This window comes from Mustelus asterias, chromosome 17, assembly GCF_964213995.1.
Source record: "Mustelus asterias chromosome 17, sMusAst1.hap1.1, whole genome shotgun sequence".
NCBI lineage: Eukaryota > Metazoa > Chordata > Chondrichthyes > Carcharhiniformes > Triakidae > Mustelus > Mustelus asterias.
In genome coordinates, this window is record NC_135817.1 from 74567445 (window position 1) to 74592697 (window position 25253).

At 39.9% G+C, this 25253-nt stretch overlaps 1 protein-coding gene across 2 annotated transcripts in view; it reads right to left on the reverse strand.

Annotated features, from left to right (window-relative positions):
* The window catches only part of stxbp5l (syntaxin binding protein 5L), a 437021-nt gene extending 417988 nt beyond the window's left edge, over positions 1–19033 (reverse strand). For both annotated transcript variants that reach the window (XM_078232988.1, XM_078232987.1), the window contains exons 1-2: positions 18883–19033; positions 18785–18846 (exon numbers count right to left, since the gene is read on the reverse strand). In XM_078232988.1, coding sequence (XP_078089114.1) covers positions 18785–18846; positions 18883–19033 — 213 coding nt within the window. The remainder of the gene's footprint in view (positions 1–18784; positions 18847–18882) is intronic.
* Positions 19034–25253: the final 6220 nt, after the last annotated feature.

The following is a 25253-nucleotide window of genomic DNA, read 5'->3' on the forward strand; positions in this document are numbered from 1 at the left end:
TTTACGCAGAGGGTGGTGGATGCCTGGAACTAGCTGCCGGGGGAGGTAGTGGAAGCGGATACAATAGTGACTTTTAAAGGGGCATCTTGACAAATACATGAATAGGATGGGAATAGAGGGGTGTAATCCCAGGAAGAGTTGGGGGTTTTAGTTCAGCCAGGCAGCATGGTCGGTGCAGGCTTGGAGGGCCGAAGGGCCTGTTCCTGTGCTGTAATTTTCTCTGTTCTAATTTCTCATTTCTTTTGAAGTAAAAGCCAGAATTTTTGGAAACTACTTCCCTATAATTAAACATAGTAGCCCATTTCATATGCTGATCCCGAAATAACCTCCATCAGGAGCCTCCTATCCAATTTTCTGTCTACATTTCCCACTGCCTTGATGAAGCAGCCAGCATAATCAAGCACCCCATGCACCCCAGACATACCCTCTTCCACCGTCGTCCACCGGGAAAAAGATACAAAAGTCTGAGAATACATACCAACCGACTCAAGAACAGCTTCTTCCCTGCTGCCATCAGCCTTTTGAATGCACCCACCATATATTAAGCTGATCTTTCTCTATGCCCTATTTATAACTGCAACATTATATTCTGCATCCTCACCATTCATAGAGTACATAGGGGAGAAGGAATGTTTTGTCTGTATAGCGTGCAAGAAACAATGCTTTTCACTGTATCACAATACATGACAATATTAAATCAAATCATAATAGGGCAGCCATGACAGATAACAACTCTCTCTTTTCAGTGGCAAACCAGCATATTTTAAATTGTTGTGATAGCAGTCAAACAAATTGGCATTAAGGGATTTATTGACAGGTCAGATTATTGAAAAAAAAGCAGAATGTCCTCTTTTGGGTATGATCATACACTCTATTGTCTATACTTACTATATCAATAAGCTCTTATGCCAACAGATGGAAACTGTAACTGCAAGGTTAATTTTTAAAATTTCAACATTGTGATCTCACTGTAATTTCACACAAAAAGATATTATCATTTGAATCAGTATGGCTAACACTTAAAAAGGTAGTTATGTATTTTGCCTGTTATCTCGTGACTTCACTATTCCAACACATTCCTGGTTGGTCTCACCTCCTCCTCTTTCATGTAACATGCCCCAAGATGATGTTGGCAACCATGGACTTCCATTAGATCGGTCCATGATTATGCTTGGTAGGTCTCTACTACCCTCCTCAAACTTGAGGTAATTCAAAACTCTGCTACCTGTGTCTTAACTCAGCACGTCCTGATCCACCATCATTTCTGTGCTCGCTGATCTATATTGGCCCCTGGTCAAGAAACATCTTGACTTAAAAATACTCATCTTTATTTTCAAATCGCTCCATGGCCTCGTCCCATCTCAGTCATCTCCACACGCCCCCATCCCCCCCCCCCAAAAAAACCAAACCTCTCAGATATTTGTGCTCCTCTAATGCCGGCCTTTTTTGGATTCCAAATCATAATTGCTCTAACATTGTTTAAGTTGCCGAGACCGCAACCTCTGGAACTCCCTCCCTACACCTTTCCATCTCTCCATCATACTTCCTTCCTTTAAATCACAACTTAAAACCTACCTCTGACCAAATAGTTGATCCTAATATCTCATGTATCTCAGTGTTATACTTTGTAATATAAGGCATCTCAAAAGTGCCTCGGAACTTTTCATTGTTTTAAAGACATAATTTAAATATAGGTTGCTGTTGCCAAACGGAACTCAATGTTATAGAAATACATTGCTTGATTCTGCTTAGGAAAGCAACTTTGGGGGCAGAATTAAATGTCCTTTCTTTTGTTTACAAGCTTGCAACAGGTGCTAAACCAATCTCAATTCAACCTGGGTCCAAACATGGACAGAAGAGCTGAACTCAAGTAGTGAGGTAAGAGTAACTGCCCCTGGCATCAAGGCAGCATTTGACCAAGCGTGGCATCAAGCAACCCTAACAAAATTGATGTCAATGGGAAGCAAGAGAAAAACTCTGCGCTGGTTGGAATCATATTTAACTCAAACGAAGATGATTGAAGGCCCCTCATCTCAGTCCTGGGTCATATCTCCTGGAATTTATCAGGGTAGTGTCCTAGGTCCAACCATCTTTGGCTGTTTCATCAATGACCTTCCCTCCATATTACGATTCACAGATGATTGTACAATGCTCAGCACCATTCACAACTCCTAAAGGAGTCCATGTCCATTTGCAGAAAGGCCTGGACAATATTCAGACTTGTGTGGCAGGAATGTTACTTGCCGCTTAACAGCGCAAGTGTGAAACAATGTCAATCTCCAACAATGATGTGGAGTTGCCAGCATTGGACTGGGGTAGGCACAGTAACTAGTCTCACAACACCAGGTTAAAGTCCAACAGGTTTATTTGGTTTCACAAACTTTCGGAGCACTGCCCCTTCATCAGGTGACACTCACCTGATGAAGGGGCAGTGCTCTGAAAGCTCGTGCTACCAAATAAACCTGTTGGACTTTAACCTGGTGTTGTGAGACTACTTACTGTGCCAATCTCCAACAAGAAAGAATCTAACCATCATTCCTTGACATTCAATGGCATAACCATCACTGAATCTTCCACTATCAACATTACCATTGACCAGAAACTGAACTGAAGCAGTCATGTAAATACTGTGATTACAAGAGCATGTCAGAAGCTGAGAGCAACTCACCCATTGACTCCCCAATGCCTGTCCACCATCTACAAGGCACAAGTCAGGAGTGTGATGGAATACTCTCCACTTGCATGGATGAGCGCACCTCCAACACCCAAGAAGCTCGACACCATTCAAGACAAAGCAGCCTGCTTGATTGGCAGCCCATCCACTACCTAAAACTCTCTCCACCAGCGACGCACAATAGCAGCACTGTGCATCATCTACAAGATATATTTCAGCAAAGCACTAAATCTGCTCCAAAACCTGTGATCTCTATCACCCAGAAGGACAAGATGCATGGGGCACCACCACCTGCAAGTTCCACTCCAAGCCACACACCATTCTGGAACCAAATCACCGTTCCTTCACTGTAACTGGGTCAAAAATTCTGGAACTCCCTTTCCAACAGTACTGTGGGTGCTCCTACACCACATGGACTGCAGTGGTTCAAGAGGCAGCTCATCAAACCTTCTCAAGGGGAATTGATGATGGTCAATAAATGCTGGCCTAGCAAGCAATGTCAACATCCCTTTAACTAATGTGAAAATTGTGCACCTGATATTAGCTGGAAATGTGAAATGTGCTAATTGGTTCAGCCTTATATTAGTTGTCCCAGATGCTTGCTTTAAAAAAGCATTACATCACTAATTCATAAGTTAAGATCCTTTTGTGAAACTGATCTGTGCCAGCACTGGATTCACTAAATTTCAAGCCCACCCATCCAGCAAATAGACAGAAACAGTCAAGAAAAAGGTGGCAGAAGCACTATTTAAAGCATTCCTTACCTCCACTATATTGAAGTCTCTGATAAGTTATTTTGGGCCACTAGTATACTTCTGGGCCTTTTTGGTCTATTTTACTTCCAGTGACAGTTTTTAAAAAATGTCAGAAGGTGCAAGAGTCTGTGTTTTGCATTCAATATTACTTTTGTCATGTTTGTTCTGCTAGATTTACCATTGCAGCTGAAGGATGAGGAGCAGCAGTACCAGCAAGAGGCATGCATTGACCTGAAGATGATGAAAGAAAAGGGCAGAGAAGTGAAGGATACATAAGGGCCTAGACTCCACATGTATTTTAATATTGGGTTTGTACTGAACTTGATTGGTGAGCAATGTGAGGCAAGGTTGGGCGGCACGGTAGCACAGTGGTTAGCACTGCTGCTTCACAGCGTCAGCGACCCGGGTTCGATTCCCGGCTTGGGTCACTGTCTGTGTGGAGTTTGCACATTCTCCCCGTGTCTGCGTGGGTTTCCTCCGTGCGCTCCGGTTTCCTTCCAGTCTGAAATTCGTGGTTAGGTGCATTGACCTGAACAGGCGTTGGACTGCAGCGCCGACGGGAATTTCACAGTAACTTCATTGCAGTGTTAATGTAAGCCTTACTTGTGACTGATTAATAAACTTTACTTTAAATGTTGCCAACTTTGGTTGGACGTGTTCCTGGAGATTTTATCATGATTTCTTGCCTCCAACTGCCCCTTCCCCACATTGGTTGCTCATTACATTCATCCTCATAGCCTCATCTCCCAGCTAACTGGAAAGCAAACAGATTCTTCATTACCTGGTTGAATAATTCTTGGCTATGAGTAAAACGGCATTATTTCTCCATGTCTAACTGATGTGTCCAATAGGAAGTTATATTCAACACTCCTATAATTCTTTCTGGATTGTTTCCAATGTTGGACCGGAGATGGGGAGGGAAGAAAGCACCCCCACACCACCCTCCCCACCACCTCTCACAACACCCCCCACCTTTTACTAGCACCACATTGGTGCTCAGTCTATCACCAGAAATAGCAACAGAGAGGTTAAGGCAACAAGTAGCAGAGATGGACTATGTGAAGCTACAAGCCATGGCCCTTCCTTGGCCTCCTCACATTCCTGAGTCATATTTCATTAATGTATCATAATATGTAAATATGAGATCAGCTTTCATATGCAAGCCAAAAGGCAGCCAACTTTACCTCTCCATCACAACTCTCAATTACACAACTGGTACTATGCTTTCTAACTGTCTATTTGACATCAAGTCAGGAAAGAGCCACAATTTTCAACAATAGCAGGATCAAAAACTTTTTTTTCCCCAAAAAAATAACAGTCCCAGTTAAAAGTACTGCATTTCAAGCCCTGATCTCACTGTCCCTCCTGGATGCCCACACAAGCTTAAAGCACAATCGCAGTTCCTGTTTGAGCTTTAAAATCAATCACCAAGACAATCTATTTCCACCTCTGAAATATCACCTAACTACATCCTACTGCAACTGAAACACGTATACTTTTTCACCAGCTTCCCCAAGTTAAACTCTTCATAAATTGCAACTGATCCTGACTGCATCTCTTGTATTCCATGCTGTCCAAAGTCCCATTTATTTACTACCACTGTTCTTGCCCATCTCCATTGGCTTGCAGTCCCTTGGCACATCAGCTTCAAAATTCATTGTTTCATCTACAAATCTGATAATGTCTCACTCCTACATGCCTCTGCAACCCCCTCCCATTCGTACGTCCACCATACCCTTCATGATTTCAATTCCAGGCTACTATGTGCTTCTCACCCACACTCCCCTTCATTTGGTAGCAGAGCATTCAGCCACTCCACATACACATTTTGGAATTGTCTCCCTCGCCCCTCTACTCTGCTACATCTCTGCTCACCTTCAAAAACATTGGCTACTTCCCTAATTTCGTTTCTGCTCAGTCTGCTGTTAAAGATGCAACGGAAATATTCCCAAGATATAACTGTTGTAAACCTGTTAGAGCAAATTAAAGTTCTTCCATTTAAAAATTAAAATGATAAGGTCACAATCTTTTCGAACTCTTTCATAAGTTACTTGGACAGCTGTCACCAGAATTTTCTCTAAATTGAAAACCAAGTTTTTCTCTAAAATTTTGTAATTTGATCATGAATCATCAAATAGCATTTAAAATTAAAACATTGTATAATCAAAAACCGAATGAGCTAAAATCTGAATTTATTGTTTGAAACCAAGGTTTTTATAAAGTTGCGTTCATTGAAATGAACAGCAATATGAAACTGATAGCAAAAAAGGGCAAAAATCTTTAATGTTCAAATTGTAATTAAATTATTTTATCTCCTTCACATCGGTTCAGTTCCAGAAAATTTGTTAACTATAGCAAAAAATACTGCAGATATTGAATTCTGAAACAGAAACAGAAAATGATGTAAAAGCTCAGCAGGTCTGGCAGCAGCTATGGCGAGAGAAAAGAGATTTAATGTTTTGAGATGGTATGACTCTTCCTCAGAGAGGGAGAAATATATTGGATTATAAACTGTATACGAGGGGGTGGAGCAACTGAAACAGGAGAAGGTCAGTGATTGGTGGGGACTAGGCAAGATTACAACGAAGATGTGTAGGTCATTAACATATTTGTTAATCAAAATTGCTCAACAGCAGTCAGAAAGAAAGAAAGAAACAAAGTTAATATCTCAGGTCTGTGACCTTTCATCAGTACCCCAGAACTACTTAACCAAAGTTGTAATTCGATTTTCAATTTACCTGATCAAACACAGGTAATCTGAAACACAACATACCAAGACATATTTTTATTTTGGACATGTCTGCAATTAATAAGCAATATTTAAAATTGAAATGATTTGTTTATATACACCCAAAATAAATTGAGAATTATATTTTCTTCATTGCTTATGAGGGGAAATATTTACTAAAAGAACATAATTTTCAGCTCAAGTTTGAAATTAATTTTGAAAATGAATGTTTTCAGATATCAGTAACTCAACCACAGAGTAATTAAAATCAGATTGATTTCACATGTATAACTTAGGTGTAAACAATTTTCTCTGAAGAAACAAAAAAAAACCTTGCATCTATATATTGCTTTTCATGACCTTAGGACGTGAAAAGTTATGGTACAGAAAAAGGTAATTGAGCCCATCGTGTCTGCATCAGTCAAAGTGAGAAAAACTAACCACTTAATTTAATGTAATTTTCCAGCACCTGGTCCATGGCCTTGCAGGTAACAGCACTTCAGATACAGATCCAGGTATGTTTTAAATGAGTTGAGCATTTCAGCGTCAATCACCAACTTGGGCAGTGAATTCCAAAAGCCCCACACTCTCTGGGTGAAAAAGATTTTCCTCATGTCCCCTCTATTACTCCTAAGGATAGCATAATGGCACAGTGATTAGCACTGCTGCCTCACAATGGCAGGGACCCGGCCTCAGGTGACTATGTAGAGTTTGCACATTCTCTCCGCGTCTACGTGGATTTCCTCCAGGTGCTCCAGATTCCACCCACAGTCCAAAGGTGAGCAGGTTGGGTGAACTGGCCATACTAAATTGACCTTAGAGTCAGGGGGATCAGAGGGTAGATATGAGAGATTACGGGAATAGGGCCTGGGTGAGATTGTTGTCAGTGCAGACTCGATGGGTTGAATGACCTCCACCTGCACTGTAGGGATTCTATGATTCTTCTATTCTATTATACCAATCACCTTAAATCTATGCCCCCTGGTAATTGACCACTCAGCTGGGAGAAACAAGTCTTTCCTGTCCAGGTCTCACATAATTTTTTACACTTCATTTGTCATCCCTTAGCCTCCCCTCTGTTCTAAGGAAGACAACCCTAGCAATTCCAATCTCCCCATTATAGCTTCAATTTTCAAGCCCTGTCAACAATCTTGTAAATCTCCTCTGCAATGTCCTTCCTGTAATGTGGTGAACAAAACTGTACACAAAACTCCACCTGTGGCCTAACTAGTGTTTTATATAGTTTGAGCATTCCATTCCTGGTTTTGTATTCAATACCTCATCCAACAAAGGAAAGCATTCCATAAGCTTTCTTTACCACCTTATCTATCTTCAGGGACATGCGAACATGCATTCCAAGGTCTCTCACTTCCTCAACTCCTTTCAATGTCGACCCATTGATTGAGAAATCCTTGCTTTGTTTCCCTTCCCAAAATGTATTACTTCACACTTCATCGGATTTAATTCCATTTGTCACTTCTCTGCCCTCTTAACCAAACATCAATATCATGCTGGAGTTGACAGCTATCCTCTTCACCAACTACACAGCCATTTTTGTGTCATCTGCAAATTGCACAATCATGCTACCCACATTTAGGTCTAAATCATTAGTAAATACAACAGCTAACAAGGGCCCCAACATTGAGCCTTGTGGAACACCACTGGAAACTGTTTTTCATTCACAAAAAGATCCATCAACCATTATCCTTTGTTCCTGTCAATGAACCAGTTTTGCAACCAACTTGCAACCTTCCCCTGTATCCTACGAGATTTTACTTTTCTGACCAGTCTGCCATGTGGGACCTTGTCAAAGTTGATTTGATTTGATTTATTATTGTCACATGTATCAGCATAGTGAAAAGTATTGTTTCTTGCACACTATATAGACAGAACATACGATTCATAGAGAAGGCACAGAAAGAAGTCTCACAACACCAGGTTAAAGTCCAACAGGTTTATTTGGTAGCATGAGCTTTCAGAGCACTGCTCCTTCATCAGGTGAGTGGAGATTTGGGTTCACAAACAGGGCAGATATAGACACAGACTCAATTACAAGATAATGATTGGAATTCGAGTCTTAACAGATAATCAAGTCTTTACAGCTGCAGACAATGCGAGTGGAGAGAGGTTAAGCACAGGTTAAAGAGGTCCGCAGCTGTAAAGACTTGATTACCTGTTAAGACTTAGCAGGTCTGATAGCATCTGTGGAGAGAGAATAGAGCCAATGTTTCGAGTCAGGATAATCCTTTGTCAGAGCTGATCAGAGATCGTCAGCATTGTTTTGATATGGGAAGGTAGTGTCTTACTAACCTAATAGAATTTTTTGAGGAAACAACAATGAGAAATGATGAGGGTAGCGCAGTGGATATTGTCTACGTGGATTTCAGTTGGGCACTAGATCTTTCTCTAGCTATGACTGTAACACTACATTCTGCATTCTCTCGTTTTCTTCTCTATGAACGGTATGCCGATAGGCCTTACATTTTCCGTGGTTGTGAAACATTTCACAGCCAACACATTACTTTCAGTCACATTGTAATGCTTGGAAAATATTGTCTGTTTATCTAATTCTGTACACTATTTATTAACCATAGTAATTTTAGAGACACAGATCATACATTTATGATGAATAGGAGGGAAGGCCAGTTTTCACAACTCTGTAAAACAACTATAACCGAAGTATAAAATACATCCTATGATTATTTTGTTCAATATGCTTCACCCTTGATTTTTACTCCCTTAATTGTCTGTCATGTCTAATGCCTATAATCAACCGGCTGGATATTTGGCCAAGCTCCCAAGTCATCTATGACACATGGAGTCAGTTTTGCAGAGCACAAAGATCAGTCTGAATTATTGCCTCTCCAAATTTCCCTTCCCTTATTGGAGGAATTCACACATTTGACTCACTGCCCTGCTCTTGATATAGCTTTAATTAAAAAAAAACGAGCAGATTTTCTTCTCCATGATTTGTTTAACTCCACAATGACCCACAGCCCGATACAGTAAACTTTGACAAAATAATTAACCTTCTTCCCAACAGTATTATGTTTTTGAAACTATTGATATTACAAATTAATTAACAATATTCACCAATGTGAAAAGAAAAATATTTTAATAGTATTACAGGAATTTCACACCATCAGCGAACAGCTGGCGGGAGTATTCACAGATATCTTCAACCTCTCTTTACAACAATCTGTGGTCCCGATCTGCTTCAAGAAGATGACCATTATCCCAGTACCAAAGAAAAGTCAAGCAGCGCGCCTTAATGACTATCGTCCGGTTGCTCTGGCATCCATCATTATGAAGTGCTACAAAAGGTTAGTCATGGCACGAATCAATTCCAGCCTCCCGGATTGCCTGGATCCACAACAGTTCACCTATCATCGCAACAGGTCCACAGCATATGCCATCTCCCTGGCCCTGCACTCAACCCTGGAACACCTAGATAACAAAGACACCTATGTCAGACTCCTATTTATTGACTACAGCTCAGCCTTCAACACCATTATTCCTACAAAACTCATCCCCAAACTCCTAACGCTTGGCTCCTCCCTCTGTGACTGGATTCTGAACTCCTTAACCCACAGACCACAATCAGTAAGGATGGGCAACAACACCTCCTCCACAATTATTCTCAACACCAGTGCCCTACAAGGCAGTGTTCTCAGTCCCTTACTATACTCCTTGTTCACCTATGACGGTGCGGCTAAATTCCCTTCCAACTCGATTTTCAAGTTTCCTGATGATACCACCATAGTGGGTCGGATCTCAAACAATCACGAGGCTGAGTACAGGAATGAGATAGAGAATCTGGTGAACTGGTGTGACAACAATAATCTCTCCCTCAACGTCAACAAAACAAAAGGAGATTGTCATCGACTTCAGGAAGCGTAGTGGAGAACATGGCCCTGTCTACATCAATGGGGGTGAAGTAGAAATGGTCGAATGCTTCACATTTTTAAGTGTCTAGATCACCAACAACCCCCCATGTCGACACTATAGTTAAGAAAGCCCACCAACACCTCTATTTTCTCAGAAGACTAAGGAAATTTGGCATGCCAGCTACGACTCTGACCAACTTTTACAGATGCACCATAGAAAGCATTCTTTCTGGTCGTATCACTGCTTGGTATGGCTCCTGCTCTGCCCAAGTCTACAAGAAACTACAAAAGGTTGTGAATGTAGCCCAATCCATCATGCACACCAGCCTCCCACCCATTGACTCTGTCTACACTTCCCGCTGCCTTGGAAAAGCAGCCAGCGTAATCAAGGACCCCACGCACCCCGGACATTCTCTCTTCCACCTTCTTCCGTCGGGAAAAAGATACAAAAGTCTGAGGTCATGTATCAACTAACCCAAGAACAGCTTCTTCCCTGCTGCCATCAGACTTTTGAATGGACCTACCTCACATTAAGTTGATCTTTCTCTACACCCTATCTATGCCTTAACATTGCATGCTGCATGCTCTTGTTTCCTTCTCTATGAACGATTTGCTTGTCTGTATAGTGCGCAAGAAGCAATAATTTTCACTGTCTACTAATACATGTGACAATAATCAAAAGCAAATCAAATTCAACCATACTACTAAGAGGTACTACCAAATCTCTAGTAAAGCAATAACAAGTTGTATTTACATAGGATCTTTAACTTTGTAAAATACCCAAAGCACTTAACAGGAGTGTTCAAAAAAAATTGACAGCGAGCCATACAGAGATATTATGAGGGAAGACATTCAAAAGCTGAGTCAAGAGTAGGTTTTAAATAGTATTTTAAAGGAGGAACAGGGAATTGAGTAGCAAAGAGATTTAGGAAGAAAGCTCCAGACCTTAGGATCCTGGCAGGTAATGCCACCAACAAGAGAGCAATGAAAATCAGGAACACAGATTGTAGGAGGGCAAGTATATCAAGAAGGTTGCAGGGGAGGAGGAATTTGCAGGAATAGAGAGGGATGTGATCATGCAGGAATTTAAAAACAGGAATGCAATTTTTAAAAATTCAAGGGTGATGGGACTTTGCACAAATCAGGACATGGGCAAGTTTTGAAGACCTCATGTTAATGGAGGATAGAAACTTCACTATTCCATCGGATTCCTGGCAAGTCTAAAGGTAGCAGAGGCATGCATGAGGGTTTTAGCAGCAGATGAGACATGGAGGGAAGGAGACAGGCAATGTAATGCAGATAGAAATAAATGCAGTCTTTATGACAGTGTGCACGTGTGGTTGATATGCAATTTTAGAGTCAAACCTGGTATACATTGCAAGCAGTCTAGTTCTTCTTCAGATGCAATCAGTGGCTAGGGAATAGGATTTGTGGCCAGGAACAAACACGAAAGCTTTTAAATATTTTTAAAGTCTTGTAAATACTTAGTTGGAGGAAATTTCTGCTCACACAGTACTGGATATCAGACAAGCAGTGCTCCAATTTGCAGACAGTGAAAGGGTTGAGAAAAGCCGGGGTAAGGTGGAGCTGGATCCCAATGGCACACAGGTAGAAGGTAACATTGCGTTTGCGGATGCTGCCATCATAGCACAGCATATGGATGAGAAATAGGAGGGAACCAAAGATCAATACTTAGGGAACATTAGAGGTAAAAGTATGGGAGCAGGAAGAAAGCCACTGCAAATTATTCTATGGCTTCAATGGGATAGTAAAGAACGAAACCAAGTGAATGCAGTCCTACAAGCTGGGTGACAGTGGAACCATAAGAACTAGAAGCAGGAATAGGCAATTTAGCCTCTCGACCCTGTTCCACCATTTAATACAATCATGGCTGATCTCATCTCGGCCTCAACTCCACTTATTTGCCCGTTCATCATAGCCAATCAAGCCCTGACTAATTAAAAATCTGTCCACCTCTTCCTTAAATTTACTCAAAGCCCCAATATCCATCGAACTCTGGGGCAGAGAATTCCACACACGACCCTTTGAGAGAAATAATTTCTCCTCATCTGTTTTAAATCATCCCCCTATTATCCTCTTGCTCTAGATTGCCCTACAAGAGAAAACATCCTTTGAGTTTACTTTGTCAATCACCCTTACCATCTTGTATACCTCAATTATATCACCTCTCATTCTTCGAAACTCCAGGGAATGGACTAAATTTCCCAATCTCTCTTCATAAGACACACACCCTCATCTCTCAATCTAGTGAACCTCATCTGAACTGCCTTCAATGCAACTACAACCCTCTTCAAGGGGAGCAAAACTGCACACCATATTCTAATTTTGGTCACACTAATACTTTGCACAATAGCAACAACACTTCACTTTTATATGCTCTTCCTTCAGCAGTTTGAAATCTGAGAATGAGAAGTCACCCAGTGCAGAAGGCAAGGGAGGAAAGCAGTAAAGGTATCTCAGTAAGAAACCTTTAATAGTACTTTGGTGAGCAATAGAAAATGAAGATTTTAAATGAGAGGGGGGAGGGATGAGACAACACGAGATGTTTATAGGAGGAGCAAGTACCAGAGGAGTAGAGGCAGACCCACAGTGTGATCTGGTGATAAAAATAATGCAACATGTGCCAAAATCATATTTTAATTTCATCACTTTATCAGTGTGTGGTCATCACCTTTGCATCAGCAATAAATCTACATCGAGATGCCCAAACTAAAGAATTATGCCATCTGAATCAGTCAGGTGCCCCAAACGACAATTATGCCTTTTATTCTAGCGGAGTGCCACAGGGATCAGTGCTTGGTCCTCTGCTCTTTGTGATTTTTATTAATGACTTAGAGGAGGGGGCTGAAGGGTGGATCAGTAAATTTGCTGATGACACCAAGATTGGTGGAGTAGTGGATGAGGTGGAGGGCTGTTGTAGGCTGCAAAGAGACATAGATAGGATGCAAAGCTGGGCTGAAAAATGGCAAATGGAGTTTAACCCTGATAAATGTGAGGTGATTCATTTTGGTAGGACTAATTTAAATGTGGATTACAGGGTCAAAGGTAGGGTTCTGAAGACTGTGGAGGAACAGAGAGATCTTGGGGTCCATATCCACAGATCTCTAAAGGTTGCCACTCAAGTGGATAGAGCTGTGAAGAAGGCATATAGTGTGTTAGCTTTTATTAACAGGGGGTTGGAGTTTAAGAGCCGTGGGGTTATGCTGCAACTGTACAGGACCTTGGTGAGACCACATTTGGAATATTGTGTGCAGTTCTGGTCACCTCACTATAAGAAGGATGTGGAAGCGCTGGAAAGAGTGCAGAGGAGATTTACCAGGATGCTGCCTGGTTTGGAGGGTAGGTCTTATGAGGAAAGGTTGAGGGAGCTAGGGCTGTTCTCTCTGGAGCGGAGGAGGCTGAGGGGAGACTTAATAGAGGTTTATAAAATGATGAAGGGGATAGATAGAGTGAACGTTCAAAGACTATTTCCTCGGGTGGATGGAGCTATTACAAGGCGGCATAACTATAGGGTTCGTGGTGGGAGATACAGGAAGGATATCAGAGGTAGGTTCTTTACGCAGAGAGTGGTTGGGGTGTGGAATGGACTGCCTGCAGTGATAGTGGAGTCAGACAGTTTAGGAACATTTAAGCGGTTATTGGATAGGCACATGGAGCACACCAGGATGATAGGGAGTGGGATAGCTTGATCTTGGTTTCAGATAAAGCTCGGCACAACATCGTGGGCCGAAGGGCCTGTTCTGTGCTGTACTGTTCCATGTTCTATTCAACTATGCCAATAGAGATGGCATAGAGTACTATTTTTCTGGTGGTGGGAGATGAGGAGTGGTGTGCCACAGGGATCAGTAATAGGGCCTCAACTTGTTAGAATTTATATGAAGGACTTGGATGATGTGACTGAAGGTAAGGTTGTTAAATTTGCTTACTACACAAAGATAATTAGGAAAGTAAATTGTGAAGAGGAAGCAAGGAGACTACAAAGGGACATAGTTTAACTGAGTGGGCAGAAATTCTGGCAAATACAGTATAATGTGGGCAAATGTGAAATTATTTATTTTGACCGCAGGAATAAAAAAGCTTATTTTCTAAATGGTGAGAGAGTGCAGAGCTCGATACAGAGGGATCTAGGTGTCCAAGTGCATGAATCACAAAAGGTGAGTATACAATAAATTAGGAAAGCTCATAGAATGTTATTGCTTATTGTGAGGGGAATTGATTACAAAAGTAAGGACAATGATGCTTAATTTGTACAGGGCATTGGTGAGACCATATCTGGAGTATTGTGTACAGTACTGGTCTCCTTATCCAACAAAATATGTAAGTACATCAGGAACAATTTAGAGAAGGTTTATTAAACTAATACCTGGAATGTGCAAGTTGTCTAATGAAGAAAGGTTGGAGAGATTAGGTTTGCATCCACTAGAATTTAGAAGTGCAAGAAGCCATTTGATCAAAGTCTTTATGATCCTGAAGGGTATTGACAGGATGGATGTGGAGTAGATATTTCCTCTTGGCAGAATATCTAGAACTAGGGGCCACTTTTTGAAAACAACGGGTTGCTCATTTAAGACAGAGATGAGGAGACATTTTTCCTTCAGAGGGCTGAGTGTGTCTGGAACACTCTCACTCAAATAGCAATGGAAGCAGAGGCTTTGTATATTATTATGGCAGAACCCCTCCATCTCCGTCGTTCCAGTGAGAACAAACGAAGTTTCTCCAATCTCTCCTCATAGCTAATGTCCTCCATACCAGGCAACATCCTGGTAAATCTTTTCTGCATCCTCTCCAAAGCCTCCACATCCTTCTGGTAGAGCGGTGACCAGAATTGAACACTATATTCCAAATGTGGCCTAACTAAGGTTCTATAAAGCTGCAACATGACTTGCCAATTTTTAAACAATGCCCGGCCGATGTAGGCAAGCATGCCGTATGCCTTCTTGACTACCTTCTCCACCTGCGTTGCCACTTTCAGTGACCTGTGTACTTGCACACCCAGATCTGTACACTCTTGGTAAAATCTCTACATCCAAGTACTTCTTCCAGATACTCTGGCATATTAATGATATCTGAAGGGCACAGGTGCAAACAGAACATCTAAATGATGATTACATACTCATGTCACAAAGTAATATTTTAATATTATGGCTCCAATACTGCTGACATTTAAGACTGACATTTTACCCACTTTGTGTACTCTAAGATTACCACTTAACCCAAAGCATATTAAGAGCTAAACAATACACCGGAATATTACATCAATGATGAAGAAGAAATGCATTCATAACAGTTAAAAAAGTTAAACCACCAACTCCAAGGGTTAAATCAATATTTTAATTTCATGAAAGTTATGCATAAAACCATGGCAGAGTTCATATATGTTTATGTTTGACTCCATCGGATTCCAATTCTGTATTACAGTGTTTACAGGATGGTTAATACAATGAAACTGCAAATCTCAGACTGGAGTGGTTTAAGCTCTACACTGAAGTCCATGGATTTTTTTCTCTTTCACAAGTTCATGTATTGTATAAATGAAATGATGTGCTTTGGCTCATGCAATGCATAATCTCACTACAGGTCCATGTATCCATGTCCATAGATGTGCAGGTTATGTAGATTGGCCATGCTAAATTACCCCTTGGTGTCAGGGGGATCAGCCAGGGTAAATGCATGGGGTTATGGGGATAGGGCCTGGGTGGGATTGTGGTCGGTGCAGACTCGATGGGTCAAATGACCTCCTTCTGCACTGTAGAATTCTATGTTATCCAAAATAATTAGATTTAGTGGAACAAAGATATACACAGATGTGCATAGGTCATTCAAGGTACAAAGAAAATTGACAGTCAATTCCCTCCATCTACTATTTGTGTCATTGTTGACGTGAGGACCTGCAGTGTTTTTCTCCTCTGGGGTCATTTTCACTTATTTAAAATACTTTACATCTGAATGAATATTACATTGGTTGAAAGTGACAGTCTCAGTTTGCTGAGATAGTAACCAAACACTGTTTGCACTACATTGTTGCCAGTGAGTAAAGTGTTTTGAGACAATTAAAAATGAATTATTACTGAAAAGCAAAAAATGAACCATTTGACATCTGAAAACATAAAATAAACAGAGAATATGATAGAATACAAAGTGATTGATTTTAAACAGACCATACGTTCCTCAAATCTGCAGTGCTCCATGAGTTACGCAATCTCTCACTTCTGAATAGCTGAATAAAAATCAATACCTCTTTCCATAATACATTATCCTCTACTTATTATTTTAACATTTTTTAATATTAATACACACACTAGGGACTAGTTAATTTTCAGAGGACTTCAACAGCATGTTTCATTAAAACAGCATTAATGATTACAAATAGGTACTGGCAGTACGGTGGATTACAACAGTTCTTCATCAGTACCATAAGCGCATGAGTGAAAGTACGTCAGCAGCTTTCTGTTGCTAAAGTCTATTGATGAGCACCTTTGCATTCTGCACTTAATCCAAACATGCCTCACAGGCTGATTCACCAATTTTATAATCATTGTACTGAACTGTCACATCAGTGCATTGTGAAACCATCAAAGACACCAGTGGAATAAAATGATAATTAACAGACCTAAAAAAAAACAATTCTTTGCCTTACTTTGGCCCAACCTCACTCCATTCTTCTTTTCTTTCCCCACTTCTTGACCTGGATAATTTATATATATATCTGTAAGTTGTTTAAGATGCCTTCCTCCATCAGCGTGATAGAATTGTTGTATTCATTGCATTTAGGCATTCTACAAAATAGCCTTTGTAAATTACAGAAAATAATTCGTGCAGATTTGATATGTTACAATAGAAACAATCAGACTCATGATATTTAAATATTACAGCACTCATTTGTATATAGTTATTTGGTAAAATATTATTGATGATTCAGGATAATTTTGTTTGGAACATTGTAAAATATGCCACATATTCAATTTTGCAGTGCAATGTATTGTACAATGTCAAGAGTTTTCTATTTTATTGAATACTCAGAGGCTCTTGGCTCTTTTTCTTTGCATATCTGCTACAAATATCTGTAGCAGAATATGATCTATTTTCCGAAAACTTACTTTCCTTAAGTACCAAATCCCACCATGGTCTTTAGGCTTTTTTTAAAGATAATTACAAGAAAGATGGTTTAATTAGACCACAGCTCACATGCTGTGTTGTGTTTTGTATGCATTATATTTCTACATTATGCCAATACTATTCAAAACCTGAGGATGACTACATTTATTTTGTGGGGGAGAAATAGCTTTGTTACTTTTATTCATTGATATTGTTGTTATAACAACTTAGTAATTCAAAAAATTGTGTTCTCTATACAGGATAACATTTAGTTACATGCATGAAAACATTTGTTCATCAGAGTGTATATAAGTGCACCCAAAATTACAAAACATTTCACACAGTTCCGTTAAAGTATGCATTCTACTGGCATTTCTACTCAAAAACTTTATGATAGCATTATTTTGGATATTGTATCACATTTTTACACACCAAATAGTTTAACTTAATTAGCCGACTGCCAATAGGTGTTCTGAAGGCAGATGTATCGGTCATTGCTTTTTAAATCCAACTGTGTTATCTATTATATATTGTACTGACAGGGACAAGCTACGTTCTTTAAATTTATTATTTTTTGTCTGGGAGCATCTTGTGTGGTTATTAATTGTACACATTGTTTCAAGTGATATATTGAAGCATGTTAGACCTTTAATTACAAGCTGGTGTTCATGAGTGATAGTTCCCCAGTTCCTATTAATCACCTTCCTTCACACCATGGAAAGATACCTTGTAATCAAGAAAAACCCTGCCTTTTCATTTTCCCCTTGGCTTCTCTGAGCTTTGTGTTAACTTCAATTTATGTTTGACATCTTAACCTGAAGCTGATATGTCCAAAAGGTAATTGCTTTTTATGTTAAGCCGCTTTTGACAAGCTTAGGGATGTGCATTTTTTTTAAACTACCACCAGTTTTGCATGTCATTTATAGCAATCTGATGTAGCAGACGTTGTCGACGTTTCCTTACAGACATTATCTTGAGGTGAGATGTCTTGGCACTTCCACTGCCTCCCGCATTTATTATTTTGCAGGGTGCACTGACTGAATTCCAATCTTGTAAAGTTATCTTACTGATTCTTAACAGTACTTTTGAAGCCTGTAATCCCAACAATTTAGTTGGCAGAGCTCCGCGTTGAGGTCTGCACAGACCCCCATTACGATTTTCGTTCATTCAGATGAAACTAATTGTTTTAGTTAAAATACCATAATTACTGAATACCGTTTGTTATCTTGCTGACCAAAATACAATGGGCATCATCATTAAATCCATCAGGTGCACCTATACAAAGCCTGTTCATCATTAATCATGTCCACATTTAGCATTGTTATATGTTTCATTAAATCTTCCCACAAATAATCCTAACATCCAAGTTTAAATACTTCACTATTAATTACCTCATGGAAAATTCAAGCCAGAGCTGTTAAAAGTTTTTTTAAAAAATTTAATTTCTCGACTGATCGGACACGGTTAACAGTTATACTGAGGTCTTACACCTCATGATCGTGTTTATCAACAAGCAGCCAAATGTGTTCATTTCGCTCTCGCTTCAATTGAAATCTAATAGTTTTTCTTTGCGCGTGTGTGGTCTTCGGGGGGGGGGGGGGGGGGCAATGTTTATTTCGCTTACCTTACAGATTTGGAAGTGTTCGGATGCGAGTGTCTCCGGTATCTCCGAGTCCCCGGCTCCTCCTCTCCCTCCTCCTATGGCACTGCCGCCGCCAGCGCCAGTGCCTCCGCTGCCAGCGCCACCGCTGCCAGCGCCGCCGCCGCCACCTGTCCCAGATCCCAGCCCACCGCCGCCGCCGCAGCTGGAGTGAGCCGGCGAAGACGCTGCTGTCAACCCGTCCAACACCTTTCGGAAATTAAACTTCTTCATAATCAAATCTCTTATCTTTCAAACCCCTCCTTTTCACCCCCCACACAAAAAAACAAAAGAAATAAAAATATTTGTAATTTCTAACCGTGCCGTCGCCCTATTTCCCCCCCCTCAAAAAAATAAATATCAAGGAAACGAAAATACAAATTATTTGGAAAATAATGTCTCTAATAAATATACATTATTTAATTACAAAATAATATTTTCAAACATTTTTATCTGTTTGTGTGTGAGAGAGAGACAGAGAGAGCAGTCAGACGCTGCCTCACACAGGTGCCATCTCTCGCTCGAGCTCAGGATGCTCACACTGAGAGGGACAAATTGCGCTAACGGTCGGAGCCCGTGCTCACCGGAAGTCCCGGCTGACCCCCGCCCCCCGCTCCCCGCTCCCCGCTTCCCCAAGCTCCACCCCCCGGCTTCCTATTGGACGCCCGCTCGGCTGACCAATCGGCGAAGCCCGCCACCCGCCGGGGGCTTCTGGGAATTGTAGTCCATCCCGCCCCGCCTCCTGGGAATTGTAGTCCATCCCGCCCCACCTGGCGCCGGTTGGATCAAAGCTGCCGAAAATCCATTTGATTGACAGCTCCCCTTCCTGCACACCCACCCGTGAAGCCAATGAGAGGAACAACCAAAAACAAAAATGCAATCTGCGGAGAAACAATTCGCAGTTTCATATCAAAGGATGGCTACTTTTATAAATAAACAAGTAGCTCACTTGAGACGCAATGTGTAAGCTCACCCTGTCAGTAATTTAAACTGGTGTGTTCTCCCTCCCCAAATCAGTTGTGTTTTTAAAGAGGAATTTGGACAAGGAATCAGCATTGCAATGTGTGTGTCTGGGTTTGCAGTCTCGCTTGTCGTTCATCCGTCAGTCAGGACTGTAATTCCACTATCGCTCTCACATTTTAGGCTCCGTACGAATGCTTTTTGAAATGGGTTTGCGATGCATTCCTCAGCGACGAGACGCCCTATCCCTTCCACTACAACCACCAGCATCATAAGAGGGTTTGTCCAGCATTCATAAACCAGTAAAACATGGAAGCTACCCTCACACTCCAGTTAAAACATCCAGGTAAAGACTGATAACCTTTTTTTAAAAAAAGCATTTGTAATTCTTCAATTGAACAAATCATTGCACGATCTTGCAACAACCTGTTACTTTTATTTTAATATAACGTTGTGGCATTTGTTCAGGCAGTGTACAAAAAGAGTTCCGTGCTGCGGAAATTTCAAAAATCAGTATCTTGAATCGCAGCCAAATCAGAACCATTATAATCTGAGTTTCTACTTTTAGGAGATCTTGTCGCTTTATTGATCACATATCAGGCTAATTATACTAGGTTTGGAACAATAGGGTTTTTAACCTTTTGTAAATCCACTGCATTTCCTCATGACCAAATGAGGAAATGTACTCGATACAGATTATTTGGTTACTTAATCAAAATAACAAATGTTGACAAACACTACAGAAACACAGACTACGGCGAGTACATTTTTAATAAACATTTTCTCTCAAGAATATTATGCTAGTTTGTAACAAATCATACTTCATTCCACTTTAGTGATATTTGTCACTGTTTTAAGTTTAATTTATGAAATATATACTCAGTTGAATTTGCATTTTTAATCAGTTAACTTTAGCTACAAATGATTAATTTAATACTTTGTGGAACTAATTACAAATTTGCAACTGTGAGGATTCTCGGACTTGACAAAAAAGTTGTCAATGGAACAGATCAATTCATGACATTTCGGGAGAATGTATTAAGTATAAAACTTAACAAATCAGGTCGTAATTTACAGTTCACTATAGGCTTTGCTTCCCATTGTTAATCTAGGACACCGAGTATGCTACCCGATTTGGATCTCCTAGCTTATTTGTCTTGTTGTGACACCTTTCAGCAATATTCCGCTTCTTCCTAAGAGCGGTTCTTGGTTGTGTTCTCTTATGTTGTTTTGGACGTGAGGACGCCCTTTGTGCACGATCCAATCCTACCCGGTGATTGGTTCTGAAGGTGTCGAGTAGTTCGTGATTAGTCCAAATTGGTTTAGTTCTGCCATTTGATATTTACACACTGACCACTTAAGCTGTTCTTACTTAATTTTAACTATTCTCCTGTGTCATTAATCCTGGATATCCAAAAGTTACGTTTCAGGCTAAGTGAACATAGCTGCTTGCTAATACAATTAAGACCAGGAGTTAACGAGGTTTGCAGTCATGCTTTAGTGATTGTATTCCAAACCAGTGTTTTGTCCCTGAATTCGTTATACAGACGCGAGCAGCTTAAAACTCATGCAATCTTTAGTGGTTGTCATACAAGCCCTTAGTATGGCATGCTGGCATGATTAAACACTGACCACAATTGAACATAATCCCTTTAATGTTAACAAAAATAATACAATTGGACATCAAGCATAATTCCCAAACACAGCTCAAAAGTTTAGTCAGATTGTATCTCATGTATTGCATAATATCTTGCTGTTGTTGCCAACCATCATACTACAGTAGGAAAGCTCTAATTTCAGAAAATTGTTGGCTTCGTATGACATAAGAGCTCCAACACCATGTTCAAAATTTAATCCTTAATGCTTTTTTAAAAATTACTTTAACCCAAAAAGATGGCTGCTACAAGTCACATGACCACAGGGTTGGCACTTTGTCTGGGAGCAACTCCAAAAGTTATGCAAACAAAGTAATTTGTTACTCAGCTTCTGAAATCTCACATCTAATTGTACTGACCCACTGGAACTACAAAAGACCAGGGGACTTGCACATCAGAACTTGTTATGTCTGCAGAACTGCTAACAGACTCATATCACACCGAGGTCTATTTCAAAAAGATGTTATTGGCATCTGATGAGCTCAATGTGCTAGTGGAGCCTATGGGCCTGCCTGGACAATGGCTTCTCAAATATCACACCTTCAACATAGATGGTATCTCTTTCAACAACTAATGACAGGGATATTATCAGTCTTGAAATCAAAGCTAATTCCAGATGCTGGATAAACATCTCTTTTGAAAACATTGTGGAGAAGGAAGGTCACATGACAGAAATGGCCATTTTAGAATCTATGTTTTTGAAAAGTGAAAAATAATAAGCCTGTTCTTTTAACATCCGACTGGTGAGCAAACAAGAAGCATGCATCTCCAGGCAGAACCACAATCTGTACCTCAAAGCCTATCTCTGCTGGAATATTTCATATCTTGACCTTTAGAACTGACCCAGTCACTAAATACTACTTCGTCTTGCAGTCAACACCAACTGAAAAGCGATTATTACAACTCCAGTCTTCAGCCAGCTGAACTTGAATGTCTATGTGAAAGAATTGCCCTTTGGATTCTGGAAATCATGTGAACTAATATTCATTTCAGTAGTTCCTCTACTGTAAAACTCCTTTGCTCCCTGTGTGTGTGTTTGAAGTGGAATGTTGTGAATACCCTTCCCCCCGGGTAAACTAACACTCTGAGCTAATCTTAATTTGAGTCTTCTGTGGAGTATTAGTAAATTAGACCCCAAAAACAGAGGGATTTGGAAAACACAGCACTTCCTATTTGAAAAAAATAAAAACACCCTCTGCTTATGGACAGGTGGTGAGAGGAAATCAGTGCAGTCTGTCTGTCTCTCTCCTGTCTGTAACAAAAGTTTGAATTATAATTACAAATATGCAAGAAATTATCAATAATTGTAATTATCTAATTAATGAACAATATTTTACTGCAACTTACCTTTGGGAGCTATTGTACTTCTGGCTTTAACATTAGGAAAATTGAAATAATATAAGAATACGATAATTTCTCATACGTTTAGCACCAAAGTTAACTGTAGTTTTGAGAAAGTAACCCAATTTTGATTCATATAAGCTGAGTATTTGTTCTAGCAATACAATATTCAAAATCTAGTAGTACATGGCTGATTCTTTTAAATTGAATATGTACATGTTGTTTTCAATTAATTCTATATGTTATCAGCAATGGGAAGAGAAAATTCCTTTATTTTTGGAATGCCATGTTAACATCTCAGGTCAAGGGGTATCTCAGGGTAAAACTTCCAATTTTCTGTTCCAATGAACATGTTTTTTTCCCCAGCCCTAGGTCTCATCAGTGTTTTCGTGTCATGATATTTTCTGACACTTAGCAACCTTGGGTAAACACGGTATCCTTTTGGTGGGTTAACTTTTTCACCTCACACCCCTTGTCTAGCATAGATCTGTTGCATTACTGGAAGGAATTTTCATTTTTAAGCATTTAATGAAAATGTTATCCTAATGGTAGCAGGAATATTCTACAAATCAGATTTGTGACCATCTAATGAGAATGATGTACTGCTTTGATCATTTGTATCTTATTTGCTCCAAATGTTAAATTACCTATTCTTTTAGTCAAATGTTCTGCCTTTTGGGACTAGATTCTTTTTGATTCAAATATTGTTCATCTAAGATTGGTGTTATGGCCTATTAAGCACTGCTACATAGTAACTAACATTCTGGATATTTGTGTCAGTGTTTGTTACAGTAATAAGAACTTGATAATCTGCAGAACTCACAGCTTATTCATGTTCTCTACAATATATCCAATTAGTTCCTGAAAATAAAAGAAACTTTATCAAAGCTATTGCTTCTTGCTAAATTTTGACTTCTCATTTATTTCTCATTTTAATTATTGTATTACATTAGAAATAATTAATGTTATGTCAATTACTAACTTTAGAAGGCAGCTGGATGAATAAGAGGTTGAGGATGAAACTGAACATTAGTTACAGATATAGTCAAATACCCCATGGAATACTATGGTATAATCCTGAAAATAACATCTGTGAACTGAAACTGTTCATGGTTGAATAAGAACATAAAAATAGATACAAGGATAAGCCATTTGGCCACTGAAGCCTTCTCTGTCATTTAATATGATCTTGGCCGATCCTCCATTCCAAGTCCATTTCGCACCCAATTCTAATATTCCCTTTTCCCTTAGAGTCCATAAATCCTTTAATTTCAACCTTGCATTTACTCATTGACAGCATCGACAGCCCTCTGGGAGAGAAATTCACACCCATCTGAGTGAAGAAATTTCTCCTTGTCTCAGTCCAAAATGGCCACCGGTATAGCCTGAGAATTATGTAAGCCCCTTAGTTCCACACTCTCCAGCCAGGGGAAACAGTCTCTCAGCATCTTCTAAACTTCAGAGAGTAGAAGCCATTCTACTAAATATTTCTTCATAGGACAAGCCTCCTACCTCAAGAATCAATCTAGTAAACCTTTGTTGCACTGCATCTGAGGGAACTTTCCTTAGATATAAAGACCAAAACTGTGCACATTACTGCAGATCTGGTGTCACTCCAGCTCTGAACAATTGCAGACAGACTTCCTTGCATCGGGCGGCACAATAGTACAGTGGTTAGCACTGCTGCTTCATAGCACCAGAGACCCGGGTTTGATTCCTGGCTTGGGTCGCTGTCGGTGTGGAGTTTGCACGTTCTCCCTATGTCTGCGTGGGTTTCCCCAGCTGCTCTGGTTTCCTCCCACATTCTGAAAGCCATGCTGGTTAGGTGCATTAACCTGAACAGACGCCGGACTGTGGTGATTAGGGGAATTTCACAGTAACTTCATTGCAGTGTTAATGTAAGCCTTACTTGTGACTAATAAATAAACTTTAAACTTTTTTTGCCTTATCGGAGTTGCAATGAAAGTCAACTTCCTTACTCTTGGACTCCAAATCCCTCTGAAATAAAGGCCAACATACAAATTGCCTTCTTAATTGTTTGCCATACCAGCATGCTAACTTTGTGTTCCATGTACAAATATATGCAAATCTCTCCAAGACCAAGATTTATTAGTTTCTCACAATTTTTAAAAAAATGTAATTTTTAAATTCTTCCTGCCAAAGTGAATAGCTTCACAGTTACCCGCATTATAATCCATCCACACTCTCTTGTCCATTCACTTAACCCAGGGTTTGCCAAACCTTTTCAGCCACAAACCCTTTGGACCTCTCGAGCACTGACAAAACCCTTAAGAAACATTTGTATCATATTGAAGAATAAAATCTCAAAAATATTATTATTGTACAATAGATACAAACATTCAAAAACAAATTAAAATTTTTTTTTCGATGTCTTCTTTATACATTCATTACAATAAAAAAGTTTTCCTATTCAACAAATACTTCCAAGTCTTACCTTTTTGTATGTTTAATGGGAGGAGTAATGTTAATCTTTTGCT